This window comes from Meles meles, chromosome 3 (assembly GCF_922984935.1).
Source record: "Meles meles chromosome 3, mMelMel3.1 paternal haplotype, whole genome shotgun sequence".
In the NCBI taxonomy this organism is placed as follows: domain Eukaryota; kingdom Metazoa; phylum Chordata; class Mammalia; order Carnivora; family Mustelidae; genus Meles; species Meles meles.
The window spans coordinates 89,429,353-89,445,499 of record NC_060068.1 but is presented as its reverse complement, the minus strand read 5'-3'; the positions used below and the strand labels follow the sequence as shown (position 1 = coordinate 89,445,499).

Genomic DNA, 16,147 nt, shown 5'->3' with positions numbered 1-16,147 from the left:
CGAGTAAATTATAGCTGAAAACTTCCCGAATGTGGGGAAGGACCCAGACATCAAAATCCAAGAAGCATCAAGAGCTCCAATTAAATTCAGCAAAAGCTGACCACCACAAAAGCATACCATAGTCAAATTCATAAAATACAGATAATGAAAATAAGTATTTTTGTATTTATATTCAAAATGGAATACAGTCTAAAAGTCTGGATTAATTTAACCGTATTATAACTTGTTACCTTCACATTTCTCTACTCACTTAATAGAAAAACACAGGAAAATATTGTGTATTACTTTATTCTGAGGGTTATTTTAAGCCAAAATAACATGAAGCAGTGAAGCTAGGATGAACAACAGCAAAAGAAAAAGGAAAATTCCATGTAAATGTAGACTGAATTCCATGTAATCACTGTTCAGTGATAAAGCATATGTCAGTGTTCAGTGTTCAAGCATACTTGAGGCAGTTCCTGAATTATTTAACCACTTTTGACTTATTTTCATGGAACTACAGGCTTATTTTGACCACCAGATGGAGCCAGTATTCAATTCGTAACAAAAAATATGCTGAAAATAAGAAGTGGTTAAATAAAATGAATTAAATCATGGATTTCTTATTTTAGTCCACAGTACAGAAATAAATTAGACTTTCAGCCTAGTCTTCCTCTAAACTTCTGCCTAGTCTTTGTAATGGGCATAAGACACCTCTTTAAATAATTTCATTATTGTGAAGTTTCATAGGATAAAGAGAACAGTTTTCTTCTGATTCACTTTCTAAGGACATCATCTAAGCAACTTTTAATTATCTTTAAAACAAAATTAGTACAGGGCATCTGGGTGGCTCGGTCAGTTAAGTGTCTGCCTTCAGCTCAGGTCATGATTTCGGGGTCCTGGGATTGAACCCTGCATCAGGCTTTCTGCTCAGTAGGGAGTCTTCTTCTCTCTCTCTCTCACTCCCTCTGCTTCTCCCCACTCTCGTCTCTCTCCCTCTCAAATAAATAAATAAAATCTTTAATAAATAAATAACCCCCCAAATTAGTACAAATTTAACCTCTTGTCATTCAATAAATACTATGGATTATAATTATGAAAATGATAATAAAAAGTATATGTAGGCTCTCATCTTAATGGCAAAGAATATCTCCATTATTATAATTTCCATAGTATATTTTCCTAATAAAACAAACCAAAAAATGGGCATTCTGACTGGAGGGAGAATATACAGTTTATCCCCATTAGCTCCTCAAGGAGATGGTGAAGCTTCAGTCAATGGCTACAACTCTAACAGATTCTACCTAGAAAGCTTAGTGTTCAAGTAATCAGAAGTAACTGCCTTAAAGTTGACTTCTACTCCTCTTACCTATTTAATACATGTCATAAATTATTTATCTCTAACTCAATTTAATTAAACAACTATCTGCTGAAAAAGTATTTGTATGCTAAGGGCCCTGAGCCCCTACAAGTCTCTCAAAGAGTCTTTTCATCCCGCAAAAGCAATAAGACTACTATGGACACTGCTATAATTTAAGATCTAAGAATGATCAGATTGTTCATTTGTCTTTCAGCTACTATTTATTGAGTACATACTATATGCAAGGCATATGCTAGACCACAAACAGGGCATAATTCCTGCCATGTGAGTTTGTAGACTAGGGGGCAGTACAGACAAAGAAGCAGTTATGATATAGTATTTAAACTGTTTAAAGGTTCAGATGGGGGGGGGATATGACTATTAAGGATTATCAAGAAAAAGTCATTAAGAATTCTTCCTGGGTAGAAATTGTTTACATAAACCCACGTTTTGGCAAACTGTATTTCCCACTTATCATGGTCTGGAAGGAACATAGAACCTTTTTTGGTAGGATTTTATTTCATCAGATACATCCAACTGGTAACCTGATGCCTTTTTATGTTGAATTGGAGTACTTTCTGTTCTCTTGTGTGTCAGACATGAAGAAGAAATAACCAAGGTGGTTAAAAACTTCATTTAGAACCAGACAACATGGGTTTATATTCTCATGTTTATAGTCCCTTAATAAGTTACTTAACCTTTTACTACCTTAATTTCCTTATCAGCAAAATGGGGCTAATACTATGCCTTCCTCATAGGGTTGGTTATCAGGATTAAGCAAATAATTCAGGTACTGGTATCTGGCACATAATGAGTACTTAAAATGTTAGCTATCATGGATATCGCTTTTCAAGCTGGTACTTTTCCTAGAATTAAGAACTGGTGTATATAAAATTTTATTTTAAAAAAACATACTTTTTAGCTTCCAGAAAGTATGATAAGATACAACTAGGTATCACCAGCATTGATATTTTCTGTGTCCATTAAACTCTGTCCATTTTGTTCTCAAATGCTATTTACTATTAGCAGTAACATACTACTTTTATTCATATAAAAGTTTTCATTTATTATGGAAATTTTTCAAAAATTTCCTTGAAGTAATGGATGCCAGTATATTTAAAATAATTTATAAGCAGTCTTATTAACAGTTTCTGAAACATACTGATTATTCAATAAGCCTTTTTTAAAAAAATGAATGAATGTAACAATTACTTGGAGCTGTTAAGATCCTTGAGCCCTGATCCTGAGACAGTGGAGGGAATAAGCCCTTTATCTATAAAACGAGATTTGTAGATGGATATCATTGGTTCATTAGTTAAGTAACCACAGTTGAGTAGTCATCGTCCCTTTATGTTCAGAACAAAAAGTTTTCACAGTGAAGAGATTCAAGTGGAGCAAGGATTAAGTTTCTGACTAGCTCTTAGAGGGGGGGTTAAAGGCATTCTTTATAACATGCAAGGACAGAAGTGCAGTACTTAACTTTGTCACCTAAACTAAGCGTCAGAACACAAGTTTTAGCCCAGGCTCTGCTGGTGATCCCTCTGGGAGACTGGCTGAGAAACTTCACTCACCTAAACACTGGTTCCCTCACCTATTGACTGAGAAGGTAGATTGGAAGATCCTCAAGGTAACTTCTAACTCTGGTGCTCTAATGAGCTGATAATCCAGTGATAAACTGACGGTTATAGTGATGTTGGACATTCTCTTCACCAGACCCTTTCACATATATTACCTACCTATATTATCTCAGAGATAGCTGAGATACTTTATTCTAATACTATAACGTAGGTAAGCTTTAAGCCCTCTAAGGAATCAGCAATTTGAAACTTAAAGTCAGTGGCTTGATTTCTTAACTATTTTCACATATCTTAGGTTTGTTTCACCCTTTAGACTACATTATAGAATGAAAAGTTTGTATCATTTATGTTTTAGATGTCTTTCATAGCATTTCTCAGAATGCCCACATATGAGAGACACTAGGTAAAATTTTATTTTCTGGATTGAAGTTTTAATTGAAGTCACTGAGCACAGTGTGCTCAAATCCCAGCTCTACTATAGTATAATTCCTGTTTCCTCATTTGGTGTATGGATCCTTTATAGATTATCAAAGCACTTTAACATGGTGCCTAACATATACTCCTTGGTAAATGTTCTTTTTTTTTTCCCTACCACTCTTCCTTCCTATTTATTTAGCATATTTTGTAGAAATTTCAGTTAATGACAAATAGTCATCATATTACATCATTATTATTTATGAATTATCATCCACTGTATATTGAGATTTATAAGAAAAGTAAAAGCAGAACAGTCTGTACTTAGAAAAACTAAACTTTTCAAACTCCTTGTGTATTTTATTAGCCAGTTTTATGTCACTAAAATCACCCAGTCACTTATTCAATTTTTGTTTATTCAGGGGGATTCAAGCACATGAGAAATGAATGTGCTACTTCCTGTTCTGGCAACATGGACTGAGTTAGCACAGACCTTCCTTCTCCTAAAAATATATAGAAATGCTGGATAAAATATGATCCCGCCCAATTTAAATACTTAGCTAAGCTTAAGAGAGGGAGAGAAAGAGAGAAGAGAGAGAAGGTAAGAAAAAAGAAAGGTCCTAGGTACCAGAAACAAAGGGGAAAAAAACCAGAGCATTAAGTATGCAAGGTGTTATTATCGTTGCCCAGGGTGGTAATGGAACCAGATGTAGGCTCTACTAGCTAGAAGCTGGGCGTTTTAATCTCAGACTTGGAGAGAGATGTGGCCATGGCTCAAGAGAAATGGAAACTAGAAAAACCATCCACCTAGTCAGGAAGGCCACAATGAGGCTTGTCATGTTTCAGAACTCTATGTGGGGGGATTAAAAAAAAAAAAAAGTTTCTCAAAAAATCAAAACTCTAAACCTCTACCAGGCATGGCTACAAAGTCTGAATATACATTCCCTATATGGTATAGGAATCCTAAGCCAAGAAATTAACTTGAAAAAAAAATGTCTAGACTACTGGACCCCCTAAATTGCCTGGTAGAAACAAATGCAAAAGTTTTTTGTAGAAACTCTTAAACAATCCTGGGTGCCTAGAATTCCTACAGACATGATGGAGATGCAGCTCTAGCTAAATATAAACTCACAGTCAAAAATTAGAAAACACATAGAGAATTGATGAGCCTAGGAAGAGAGTCAGAAGACTCTCCCCAAGAGAAAGATCCCCAAGAAGAATCTGAAAGATACAACATAACAGGTGTTTTAAATAATTAAAAGAGATTTTTAAAGGACTAAATATAATTAAAAAAAGACTGAGACTACTAAAAGAACAGATGAATAACCAAAAGAAGAATAACCAAAAAGAATACCTAGAAATAAAAATATAATTAAAATCAATGGCTCAGCTTACATCTTAAAAATTGAGTAATTATAACTAAACAAAGAATTAATAAGCTGAATTATAAAACTAAGGAAATTATTCAGAATATACTCCTGAGAAATAAAAATAAAAAATTAACGTGCTATGATTATTCATAGTTGATCATATTGTAAAGGGAAGTACTTATACTAATGTGATATACTCAGTTATGAAATAGAGTAGTTGACCAGATTTTTCACACAGTTGGATTTATGCAGCAAATGTCACAGCATTAGAAAATCTTGAACAAAATGGCTGATTGTTAATACACTGCACATTAATAACATTCTTCAAACCATGTAACAAAGATGTAAGCAACAAATCAAGGCTTGAATAGAAAGATTACTGGCATTCTTGATTACATCTGGCTCATCTTCGTTTGCCAGCCAAAGATAAGAAGAGATAGGTTGTTGGTTTTTGGTTTTTTTATTTTTCAATCATAAATTTTCACTAACACATATGCATGTAAGTTAATACAAAATGTTAGTACTCTTCTTGAGACAAAACTGTGCTCCATAAACCCAAATGTTAACTAATCTTCACAGGGAAGTATTGTAGGATCAAATCTATAAATTGGTTTTCTAATTTCTAACTTAGTAAAAATTACTTTGATCTGCTTCTGATAGCTGTCCTGACTTATTTGTTGGATATACTTGTTTTTTATGATAACATCAAATTGAACTTGTTTATTAATTGTTGCTGTTGTTGCTTTAACTGAGCAACAGAAGTGGCAGGTGACTGGAAAATCAACCAGTATCAAAAAATTGTATCTTATAAACAGGAGAAGAATGTAAAACAGCAGTGCTGAATTTTAGGAGAATCTTAATTATTTCTTTCTTTTTTTTTTTTTTTTTTTTTTTTTGACAGGCAGAGATCACAAATAGGCAGAGAGGCAGGCCGAGAGAGAAGAGGAAGCAGGCTCCCCACTGAGTAGAGAGCCTGATGCAGGGCTCGATCCCAGGACCCTGGGATCATGACCTGAGCCAAAGGCAGAGGCTTTAACCCACTAAGTCACCCAGGCGCCCCTCTTATTTTAAAAGTGAGATAGGTGATTTTATACTCAAACAAGTGAGAACTACAATAATACATTATATAATAAAGATGTTTATAAAATTGGTTGATAAGTCAACATTGATCACTGTCTAGCACAGGAAATAGTTGTGGAGCTGGATCCACTTACTGGTTTTGTTTTTATTTTAATTTTTAAAAATATTGTATTTATATATTTGACAAAGACAGCAAAAGAGGGAACAGGAACAGGGGGAGGAACAGAGGGAGAAGGAGAAGCAGGCTTCCCGCTGAGCAGGGAGCCCAATATGGGACTCAGTCCCAGGGTCCTGGGATCATGACTTGAGCCAAAGGCAGATGCTTAATGACTGTGCCACCCAGATGACCCTGGTTTGATTTTCACATGGTTGAAAACCAATCCCAGGTTCTGACCTCCTCTTCTGTAATAAGCATAGATGTTAATATGAAACCACATAGCCTTTTTACTATTTATTCTAAGAATAATGTATTATTCTTCAGAGGATGAAACTGCTCCTGATGATGCTGTTGCAGAATACAGAAGAGAAAAGCAAAAGTATGAAGCTCTGAGAAAGCAACAGGCAAAGAAGGGGACTTCCCGGGAAGACCAGGTAACTTCATAAGCCTAAATCTATACGTAACGCATTGCCTTTTAATTGTCTTGAGGTGTTGCTAATGAAACCTGATTTGATTACACATCAGAAAAACACTACCTCTTAAAAATGAAGAAAGATATATTCGTAGAGTGTGGGGTAACAAGAACCTTGGACACTCATGTTCTTTTCAGATATTGTAGGCAAAAAGCCTAAAACTTTCAGGTTTCAACCTTGTACTCCCATATCAAGCATAGGAACCATATAAAGTCACATATCCTCAGTATGTCTAAGTAAATATTATAAAATGGAGAAGTGGCGATTATAAATGGTGAAGAGATTTCTTCTAGCACAGCATCTCACATACTGACTAGCCAGTTCTGCTCAAAATTGTAAACTGCCTGTAAATAAGGCATTCAGTCCACTAGTTGATTTCTATTGTAAATAATATTACAGGACTCTTCTTGTTTCAAATTAATTTATGAATTTTTAAGAACTCATAAAAGATAACTGTTAGAAATAAGAATAAAAAAGATATCTCCACAATCTGAAAGTCAATTTTATACACCATACAACACTTGGCATTTAATAAAATAAATACCTTCAGCAGCCATTCATGTTGAAAAGCTAGGGGGAAGACCAAAATTATTTATTTGTGATGCTGCCATGTATATCTATTTGAGAAAATACCATTTTAGGTGTATAGATAAAATAGGCAAAATAAAAGTAAATTAAAAAGCCCAAGTCTATTTGGATAAATTAATATAATCAGGGACTACATTATAAATGACACCTAATTCCTGGAAAAGCCGAATCATGCATCAATACTTAGCATGAAAATAATCATAAGGAAAGTTCTACAAGAAGTCAGGTATAGGAAATTGTAATTATAGAGAATGAATTTGAGCAATTTTCAAAAGAAATGGCATATCAAATGAAATTAAGAAAAAGTACACTATTAACTTGTTTTCATGGAGTCACAGTGAATAGCAACTGCAGTCAATAATACTACCAAAGATACCCAAGGATCACTCTTATTCATGCACTCCTCTTTTTTTGCCTCCTAGCAAATAATTATTAAGAACATGTACTCATCAGTATATTTGGTGGTAAACAAGGTAGACACACGTATGTCCTGAGCTATTAGGGAAAAGAGCCAGGTAAGTAATACCATTAAAAAAACTAATTTTATTAGCATTGTGACAGGTTAAGTACAGGGAACTATGGAAACATCTAATAGGACCTAAGATGGTCTGAGAATCTGGGAAGGCCTCACTGAGAAAATGATTCAGCAGTTGAACTGTGATGGTTGAATAGAGGATAGGTAGCCAGACCAAAGGAAGTGTATATGAAAAATATCTGATCTCTTTGCAAAGAACTAATGTTAAGTATGACTGTAACATAAACTAAGAGAAAGATGATGCTAGAGAGGTAAGCAGAAGCCAACTCATGCAAGGCATTGTTGAGTCATATTAAGAAATTGAAATTTACCCTAAGGGCAGTGGGGAGCCATTGAAAGAAGGAAGTGACATGATCTCATTTGCAGTTTAGGAAGATCCCTCCAACCTGGCTGCAGTGTAGAGAGTATACTGAACCAGGACAGGACTAGAGGTACAGAGGCTCACTGAAGAGACTCTTATGTGTAGACACACATGCAACAAAGCCTGCGAAGGCAGGGCATCTTCAAAACAGTTTCCTCCTGCTAGGAAAATTCTCACTATGCTGAAGAGCCATGCTATAAGTAGTTGGCCATTCATTCCTTCAGCAAAAACCAGAAGACTAACTCCCCTAATAGATGCCAAACAGAAATGTCCCTATGCAAATCCTATATTCTTTTTTTTTTTTTTTTAATTTACTTGAGAAAGAGAGAGAGAGAGAGCATGAGCAGGGGGTAAGGGCAGAGGGAGAAGGAGAAGCAGACTCCCTGCTGAGCAGGGAGCCTGACGTGAGATTCTATCCCAGGAACCTGGGATCATGACCTGAACTGAAGGCGCTTAACCGACTGAGCTACCCAGGTGGCCCAAATCCTATCTTTAGTCTATGTTGTGCCCCATTATTTTTGTGATGTTTGCTTTTCTGCCTTGTGTCTTCCCTTGCCTTTAGAATGCAGCTAGAGAAAAGTCATCCTGAATACAGGAGAAGCTAAAAAAAAGACCAAGATGATGTTTTCTACTTGTTACAGTCCCCCTCCTCTGAGCAAATGCCCGTAGCAGGTTAATTGGCTCTAAAAATAGACAGCCTTGCCACTTTCAACTCAAGGAAAAAGATGCAGGTCTAGCATAATTTTCTAGGAAGCTTTTAAATTTGATTCCACTAAGAAATCTCCTTTGTTTTCATTTTTCTTTCTGCCTTTAGAAAAGACATTTCCAAGTGTACAAATATCCACCATTTAAAATTGATGGGCTTGGGGCATCTGGGTGGCTCAGTCTGTAGGCATCTGCCTTTGGCTCATGTCATGATCCCAGGGTCCTGGGATAGAGCCCTGTGTCAGGCTCCCTGCTCAGCGGGAAGTCTGCTTCTCCTTCTTCCCCTCGCCCTGCTCAGGCTCTTGCACAAGCTCTCTTTCTCTCCCTCTCTCAAATAAATAAATAAAATCTTTTAAAAAATTGGTGTTTACTTTATAGATATAGAAATATACATATGCAGATATATTTTATATAATATACATATAGATATATAAGCTCATACACATATACACAAAAACACCTAAAAAGCCTTTAAGGATATTTGCCAAAATGTCGACAATTGTTATTCCTAGTTGTGGGATAATAGATATTTTTGTTTTGCTTCTCCTTGTTTTCTAGTATCTCTAAATTAAACTTTTTCTTATTATAAAGCAAATATAATAAAAGCTTGCAAGCACAATGTTTTTTTTAATGAATGAGGTTTAAAAAGGGATACCTTCTTTATCTGTTAACACTGCTTGCAGAGCTTAGTCTTTTAATTACTATTCTGGAAACAGAATAAAATATCTAAACCCTAATGCACTAGGCAGCCCTTAGAATGCCTATGAGGATATTCTGTAGGAATTTACAGTGTTTCCCCAAAACTCATCTCATTCAATAGCTATGGCAGTGTGTACATTTTCACCTGTTGTTCATGTGGGCATTAAATTTTACAGATCTTATAAAGTATATAAGACACTTTCATTATCATTTTTAGCAATAACTGTCTTTGATTCTTGCACCACCTGTCTTTACTGAGCTTAAGTTCTAGACCACCATTTTTTATGAACTATGGTCTTAATGGTATTTCCTAGATAAATTACAGAGCCTAGCAATTTATTGTGACTCCTTATTATACTTGTTACTCACGTACTGAATTATTATACATCTTCTTATGAAATATGAATATTTTAGTACTGAATTCAATATGACAGTATCTTAGTTAGACATTTGATTTTTTAGACAGGTAGTACTTCACCCCATTTCACAATTATATAGTTTTTTAAATTGTAGGGAAAAATTTTTTTCCAACTTTTGTTCTTTGCTCAAAATCTGGAGTCAACTGTTAAGTTATAGCCAGGGGACAGTGTGATTGTTTGTTACCCAAAAAGGACACAGGAGACAAATAAAAATTAGAGAAATGGTCCCTTTTTAAAAAACCTACTGAATCATGGTAATTATGCCCTCCTTCTTTTACTTAACAATAGAATGTAATATAATTACATTCTATATTCATGAATATAATTTTTATAATAGTGTAATGGCATAGTCACTGTTTTTTAGGAAATTTATCTAGTTCCTTATTGACAGACATTTTAACATGTTTCCATGAGTACTTGTATGAGTACTGCTGCAGTGTACACATTTTGCATAAGCCATTTTCCATGTTTCACACAATTTTTCTTCATGGATTCCTGGGATTAAAGTGATTGAATCAAAAGGAATGATCATCTTAAGGCTTCTGATAAATTTAAATGGCTTTCTAAAAATGTCACTCCCATTTACCCATCTTCTAACAGTTAATGTGTTCATTTTACCTTCCTTAACAATGAACTTTTTAAGTTTATGGAAATTTATTCAGTGACAAATAGTATTTATTTTTGGTGTTTTAGTTTTAATTTCACATATTTTAGTAAAGTACATCCTTTTCTTATGGACATTAAAAATTAGCCGTTAACAAACATGCATTTTTTTGTTTAAGCATCTTTTATATAAGCAAATTTATGTTCCCTAAATCAGAAAGCAGTCACCTGTGTCTGACGGAAAATGTCAGTGCAGATGCAAACAAAGCATTGTCAAGGTTTGTTGTAGTTTTGTAAAATTATATTTATCCTTATCAGAGAACTTAGCAGTGTAATTGTTATTCCAGACCCTGGCGCTGCTGAACCAGTTTAAATCTAAACTCACTCAAGCAATTGCTGAAACTCCTGAAAATGACGTTTCTGAAGCAGAGGTAGAAGATGATGAAGGATGGTAAGGGCTTTGATTCCTCTGTATAAACCCTGAACAAAAGGCTTAGGGCAGAGACGCTATTAGGACACTCCCACTATATCGTCCTTTTTTCCCTTTCAGACTTCACCTTTCATCATCCCCTTGTCCTTATATAGGGCCTCAGCACCTTTTGACTTCATTTCACTTGAGTAAGCATTTATTGAGTGCTTGGTGTGTTCCCAGTATTATGCTAGCCAGCGGAAAATATACAAGAAATATGTGACTTTCTCCCTGTCCTAAATAACTTTCTAATATTGTGGAAAAGATAAGATTCACATTAAACAGCTAGAAAGCAGCCTCAAAAGATTCTAAATCATTAATTTTTTACACTGTCCCACAAACATTTTAGGACTCAGTAATACATTTCATAATCCTACTAAGTTCCTCCTAAAATTTATGACCTACAGGATCCTAGCAATTCATATGCAGTCAACTTATTTTTTTCTTTGGCTATTTTTCAGCTTTTTAAGACACTGATAAGAAATAAAGGAATTAATGACTCGTATATGTCCTATCCTTAGCACTTTATCCTATAATGGCAAAAAAGGGGAATAAGAATTGCACTTTCCCTTATCACACTCCTCTGTCCTCCAGTTGACTTCACATGTAGTATATTAGGACTCCCCACACCTAACTGCCCTCACCTCCCACTTACCCTGGCTCCAGCACATTGCTGCAAGCAAGCCAGCGGGTCACCCCCCACATATGACTCACCCTCTGGAACCTCTGAACTGTCACATGTGCCATTACCCCAACCCAGAATCATAGCCTCACTCCTCTCTGCCAGACAGCATCTCTCTCCTATTTCAAAACTGCTCAACACTCCCATCCTCCAGGAAACTAGTCAGCAAGATTTGTTGAGCACTCACAAATCTAGAGGGTGGAGGAAAGAGGGCTGGGACACACATTAAAAAAGACATAAAAACACTTATTAAGAAAACATTTAAGCAAGATTCTACGACTATATATAACTTTAATCAAAAGGGCTGAGGGGGATGATTATTTGAATGGAATGAATCCTACCTCCCCTCGGCCCCTTAAGTACCTATATATTTCTCAAGATATAGTTTCTGTATGATCTAGGTTGTGTTTTGTTTTTTTTTAACCCTGAGACTTTTAAAATGGTTTCTATTACTTATGTGTATTTGTTTACACTTAAATTCAAAGTTGTTTAAAGGCAGAAGCTGGCTTCTCCCATTGTCCTGTGCCAAAGGGGAAGGTTCAGTGACTGTTGATTGACCCATTGAGATAAATGCACATTACAAAGAAGAACTTTCTGTTTTTTATATGACTGGACAGGTTTAGTTTTATTTTGGATTCCTTGAATGTCTCAAAATATCTTTCAAATGTTCTGGGTTCAGCCACCACATAAAAAAATGTTTTGCCAAGTCCTCTTCCCCTTATTTTTGAATCCATATGCATTTTTTAAGGAAACATGATCCATGTGTTTCTGATTCATTTACACTTAACTCATCAAGATGGTGTTTTGTAAGAGCAGTTTGATGCCCAATAAGTTTTTTTAACCTTTTTATAAGCCATTTAAGTCCTTTTTTATTGAACAGGAAAGTCACCAACAAATTTAAACACAGAAGTTTCATTTGAAACTCATAACCCACAGGATTCAAATTTACTTTTAACTTGGCAAGACCATCTAACTTCCCAGGGTTCTTCCTAGCCACTTGGTTCAGTATTCTCTCATTGTGAATTCCTCATTAGCTTCAGATGTCAATTAGTGTTTTTAAAATTGTCATTCTTGCTTATGTTGTTATTTCACAGTACAATCTATGTCCTAACATCCTCATTAGAAAGTAAACAAATGGAAAAACTTTACCAGATGGTAAAATCACTGGTCAATGATGTTGACCACTTCTCCATCTGGGGAACAAAAATAAGTGGTTAAGGAAAGGTAAGTAAGTTAAAGACATGCTACCAGGTCTTCAGGGGGTTCATTTCTACCTTCAGTTGCAGTCTCCTTAGCAGAAAGTCAGAACTGTAAACTATGTACCTACGCATTTTTCATATTTGTTTTATTTAACATCTAGTAAAATACCTTTTGTGTTCAGGGTACTAAAGAGAATCATACAGAATACATGGGACCCTTTTTATTGCACTATAGACAGTTGAAATTTTGTAACTCAATAAGCAACAACATCCTTTCTGTTCCTAAATACAGCCGTTCCACTTTATCAGGTCTCTAGTGATTTAGATCATCTCTCATAAAGTATATTCCACTCAGAAAAGAAGTCTTATATTCAGAATGATTTATGGCAAATATTATGAGTGCATGGCATGTGCATGTGTGTTATGCATAAATTACATGGTTACCAGACTATTTTGTAGGTCACGGTTACTGCTTTTCTAAGAAGTGAAAGTCAGCCAGTGCTGTACTACACTGTCAGGGTCTGTTATCTGAGGTAAAATGATTGCTTCTCAGACATTTTTATGTGTCCACATGAGTGACCACACATTGAGGGATCATTTTCATTTTCTGTCAAGATAGAAACCATTACCAATTTGTTATGTTTTCTTTTACTTGGCAAACTCTTCTATTCGCATTTTTGGCTGAGCTGCTGTATTGGCATGGTATACAACAGACATTTGGGTACCATTCAGCAGCATTCTACTTTTTATGCAAAAAAAAGTGGGAGGGGGAGAGAAAGAAAAGAAATATGATTCTATTGTAAACACTGTATATGGTGTTTGATAATTATTCTCAGATTTCACTAACAAAGCATTTAAAGAAGTGTTATTAGTAGATCTAAGCTGAAATGCATGATAGAAATTTTTCACTCAAAATTATTAGGATTCTTCCTTTGCTGGGATAGGTGCTGCCAATATTTGGTGGCAGTGATGGCTCCCAGATTCCCATATAGCAACTAAAGTAGCCTCTTTGCCACTACATTCCTTCATCCCACAGCATCACACTCTTATAGCCATAGAATCCTTCTTCAAGCATGGATTTTATAAAACCGATTAGATACATGGCAGGAGTCATCAGCCAACAGATTCATATGACCATGTGGATGAAGTCCATATGCCATTTTGGGTTTGGTTAGATAAAGCTTGGTTAGCTCCCAAAAAAGTTTTGAGAGAGCTGTCTGACAAGATAATAGAGAGACATAAAAAAGAAAGCCACCTGCTCCTACAGAACAAAATCAGCGTTCCAAGGAGAGGAGAAAAATTAATCTATGAGATTAAAGTTTGATTTTGTGAACATTTAACTATTTGCTACTAAGTTCTTTTGAATTTTTTTCCAGATTGTTAAATCCAAGATTAACCTAATACTTTATCACAAATATTCATGATAAAATAACAAACAGTATAAAATCTGTCTGCTTTGCTCCCTCCTTGTCTTCTCGCCTCACTCTCCTCTACCACTTTCCATAGTATAGACAGTATTCAGTATCATAAGAATTAGAGAAATACTAACAATTGCAATGGTTGCCTCAAGTATTTTAATATTTTTATTATATAAAGAAAAGATGTTCACTATAGCAAATCAGAATTCAGACCCTCAAAGAAAATAAATAAAAACTACCTGTAATCCAAAACTCAGCAGTAAATACTATTAATTTAAACCTTCCTGATATTTTTATGCATATATATATATCTTTTTTGCAGAAATGAGATCATATAATGCTATAATCTTATAACTTGCTTTTTTCCCCTCAGCAATATATAGTAAGTATATTAATTAAGTATATATATTGATTACTTTTCCTTGCCATATATAATTTTATAATTAATTTTTACATTTTTGTATTGTGGCCACATAGTATGCCATTATATGGTAAACCATAGTTTACTTGATCAGCCCTAGTTGCTGGATATTTAGGCTCTTTCCAGTTTTTATCATTATATACAACACTGTAGTGAACATCCATGTGTCTTCATCATTGCCAGTTTTCTCTGGATTAATTGCAAAACTGGAATTTCTTACTCAGTGGGTATGCATATTGGGTTTCTGCTAAATATTTTCAAATGGCCCTCCCAAAATGTCATTCCAGTTTATACTCCCATGTAAATATCATTTTTATGACTTGCTTTTAGGGCTGTGAGAATCTCAAGAATTAAGGTACTCTGCAGTACTTAGTGAAAGAGAATAACATTTTAGAAAAAAATGCTTTGCCCTTTTAAAGTTTTAAAAAACACACAGTCTGGTTTGCTTCTGTTTTTAATAAAACTGGTACAGATTTCATCATGATTCCTCAGCATCCTCAGGTCTAAGTGGTTTTGTTCTTGTTTCTGAAAAATTCTCCTTCCAAGATAATCTTATAGGTTAGAACTTTTGAATCTAGATTTTTCTTTTATTTTTTGTTTTTCAGTTTTATTATTGCACCTTGACTTGCATTAAAAATCAGTTTGTCCATCAGTCACAGTTTGTTTGTGCTAGAGATTAGAGGTCAAGAACCAAGGTTTAGCATGAAGTAGTTTTCAAGCGTTCCTCTGGAGTTAGCATAGCATAGAAGTTATAAGGACCGGTTGTCTGAGTATCCAAAATTTTGAAAATTTAATAATGCAGACGTAAAAGTAATTATTGACAGGCCCATTCAGAGCTCCTTATAAGGTACCATTGAAGGACATTGTTTCATCTCACTGGCAAAGCTTTAAACACCTTTCGTGTATAATACGTACTGTAATTTATATATGGCTTAGTCATGTATTGAGTAAAGGATGCAATAACTACAGATGAATATCTTAATTATAGTCTCCACTTCAGTGGAGTCAGGACTTTACCAGGCATGGGTAGTAAGTAAATGTAGACAAACCCAGATATAGGTATGAGGACAAACACTGTGAGAATAGTGAAAGCCCAACGTAGCCAAGTGAGAGATCTTCTTTACCCCTTAGCATTAGTTACAGCAGCAGATCTCAAAAATTTTATCTCTGGACCCCCTTCTACTCTTAAAAATTAGTGAGGACTCCAAAGAGCTTTTATTTGTATGAAATATATCTATTGATATATACCTTCTAAAAATTAAAACTAAAAAAAAAATCACTAAAATCATTTCATGTTAACATAAAATTTTTACAAGGAACCATTGTATTTTCATAGGAGAAAGTCTAGTAAGAAGAGTGGCATTGATTTACCTTTTTTACACATCTCTAATGTCTGACATAACAGGATCAGCTGGATTCTTAAATCTGCTTCTGCACTCCATTTGGATATTACACATCATGTATTTGCTGAAGAATTCCACTGTATATTCATAAGAATAAAAAAAGGCAAATAATGTTATAGTATTCATACTAAAATAACTGACATTGGAGACACAAAGAACCCCAAGTCACAACTTTGAGAACTGGTGGACTAAAGCATCTTTAGTCATTGTGTCATTGCTTCATGATGATTCTTTT

General features: G+C 34.9%; 1 protein-coding gene across 3 annotated transcripts in view; it reads left to right on the top strand.

The window, feature by feature from the left end:
• Nucleotides 1–16,147, top strand: part of CWC27 (CWC27 spliceosome associated cyclophilin) — a 204,153-nt gene that overhangs the window by 165,406 nt on the left and 22,600 nt on the right. For all 3 annotated transcript variants that reach the window (XM_045999882.1, XM_045999883.1, XM_045999881.1), the window contains 2 exons: nt 6,262–6,371; nt 10,668–10,771. In XM_045999882.1, coding sequence (XP_045855838.1) covers nt 6,262–6,371; nt 10,668–10,771 — 214 coding nt within the window. The remainder of the gene's footprint in view (nt 1–6,261; nt 6,372–10,667; nt 10,772–16,147) is intronic.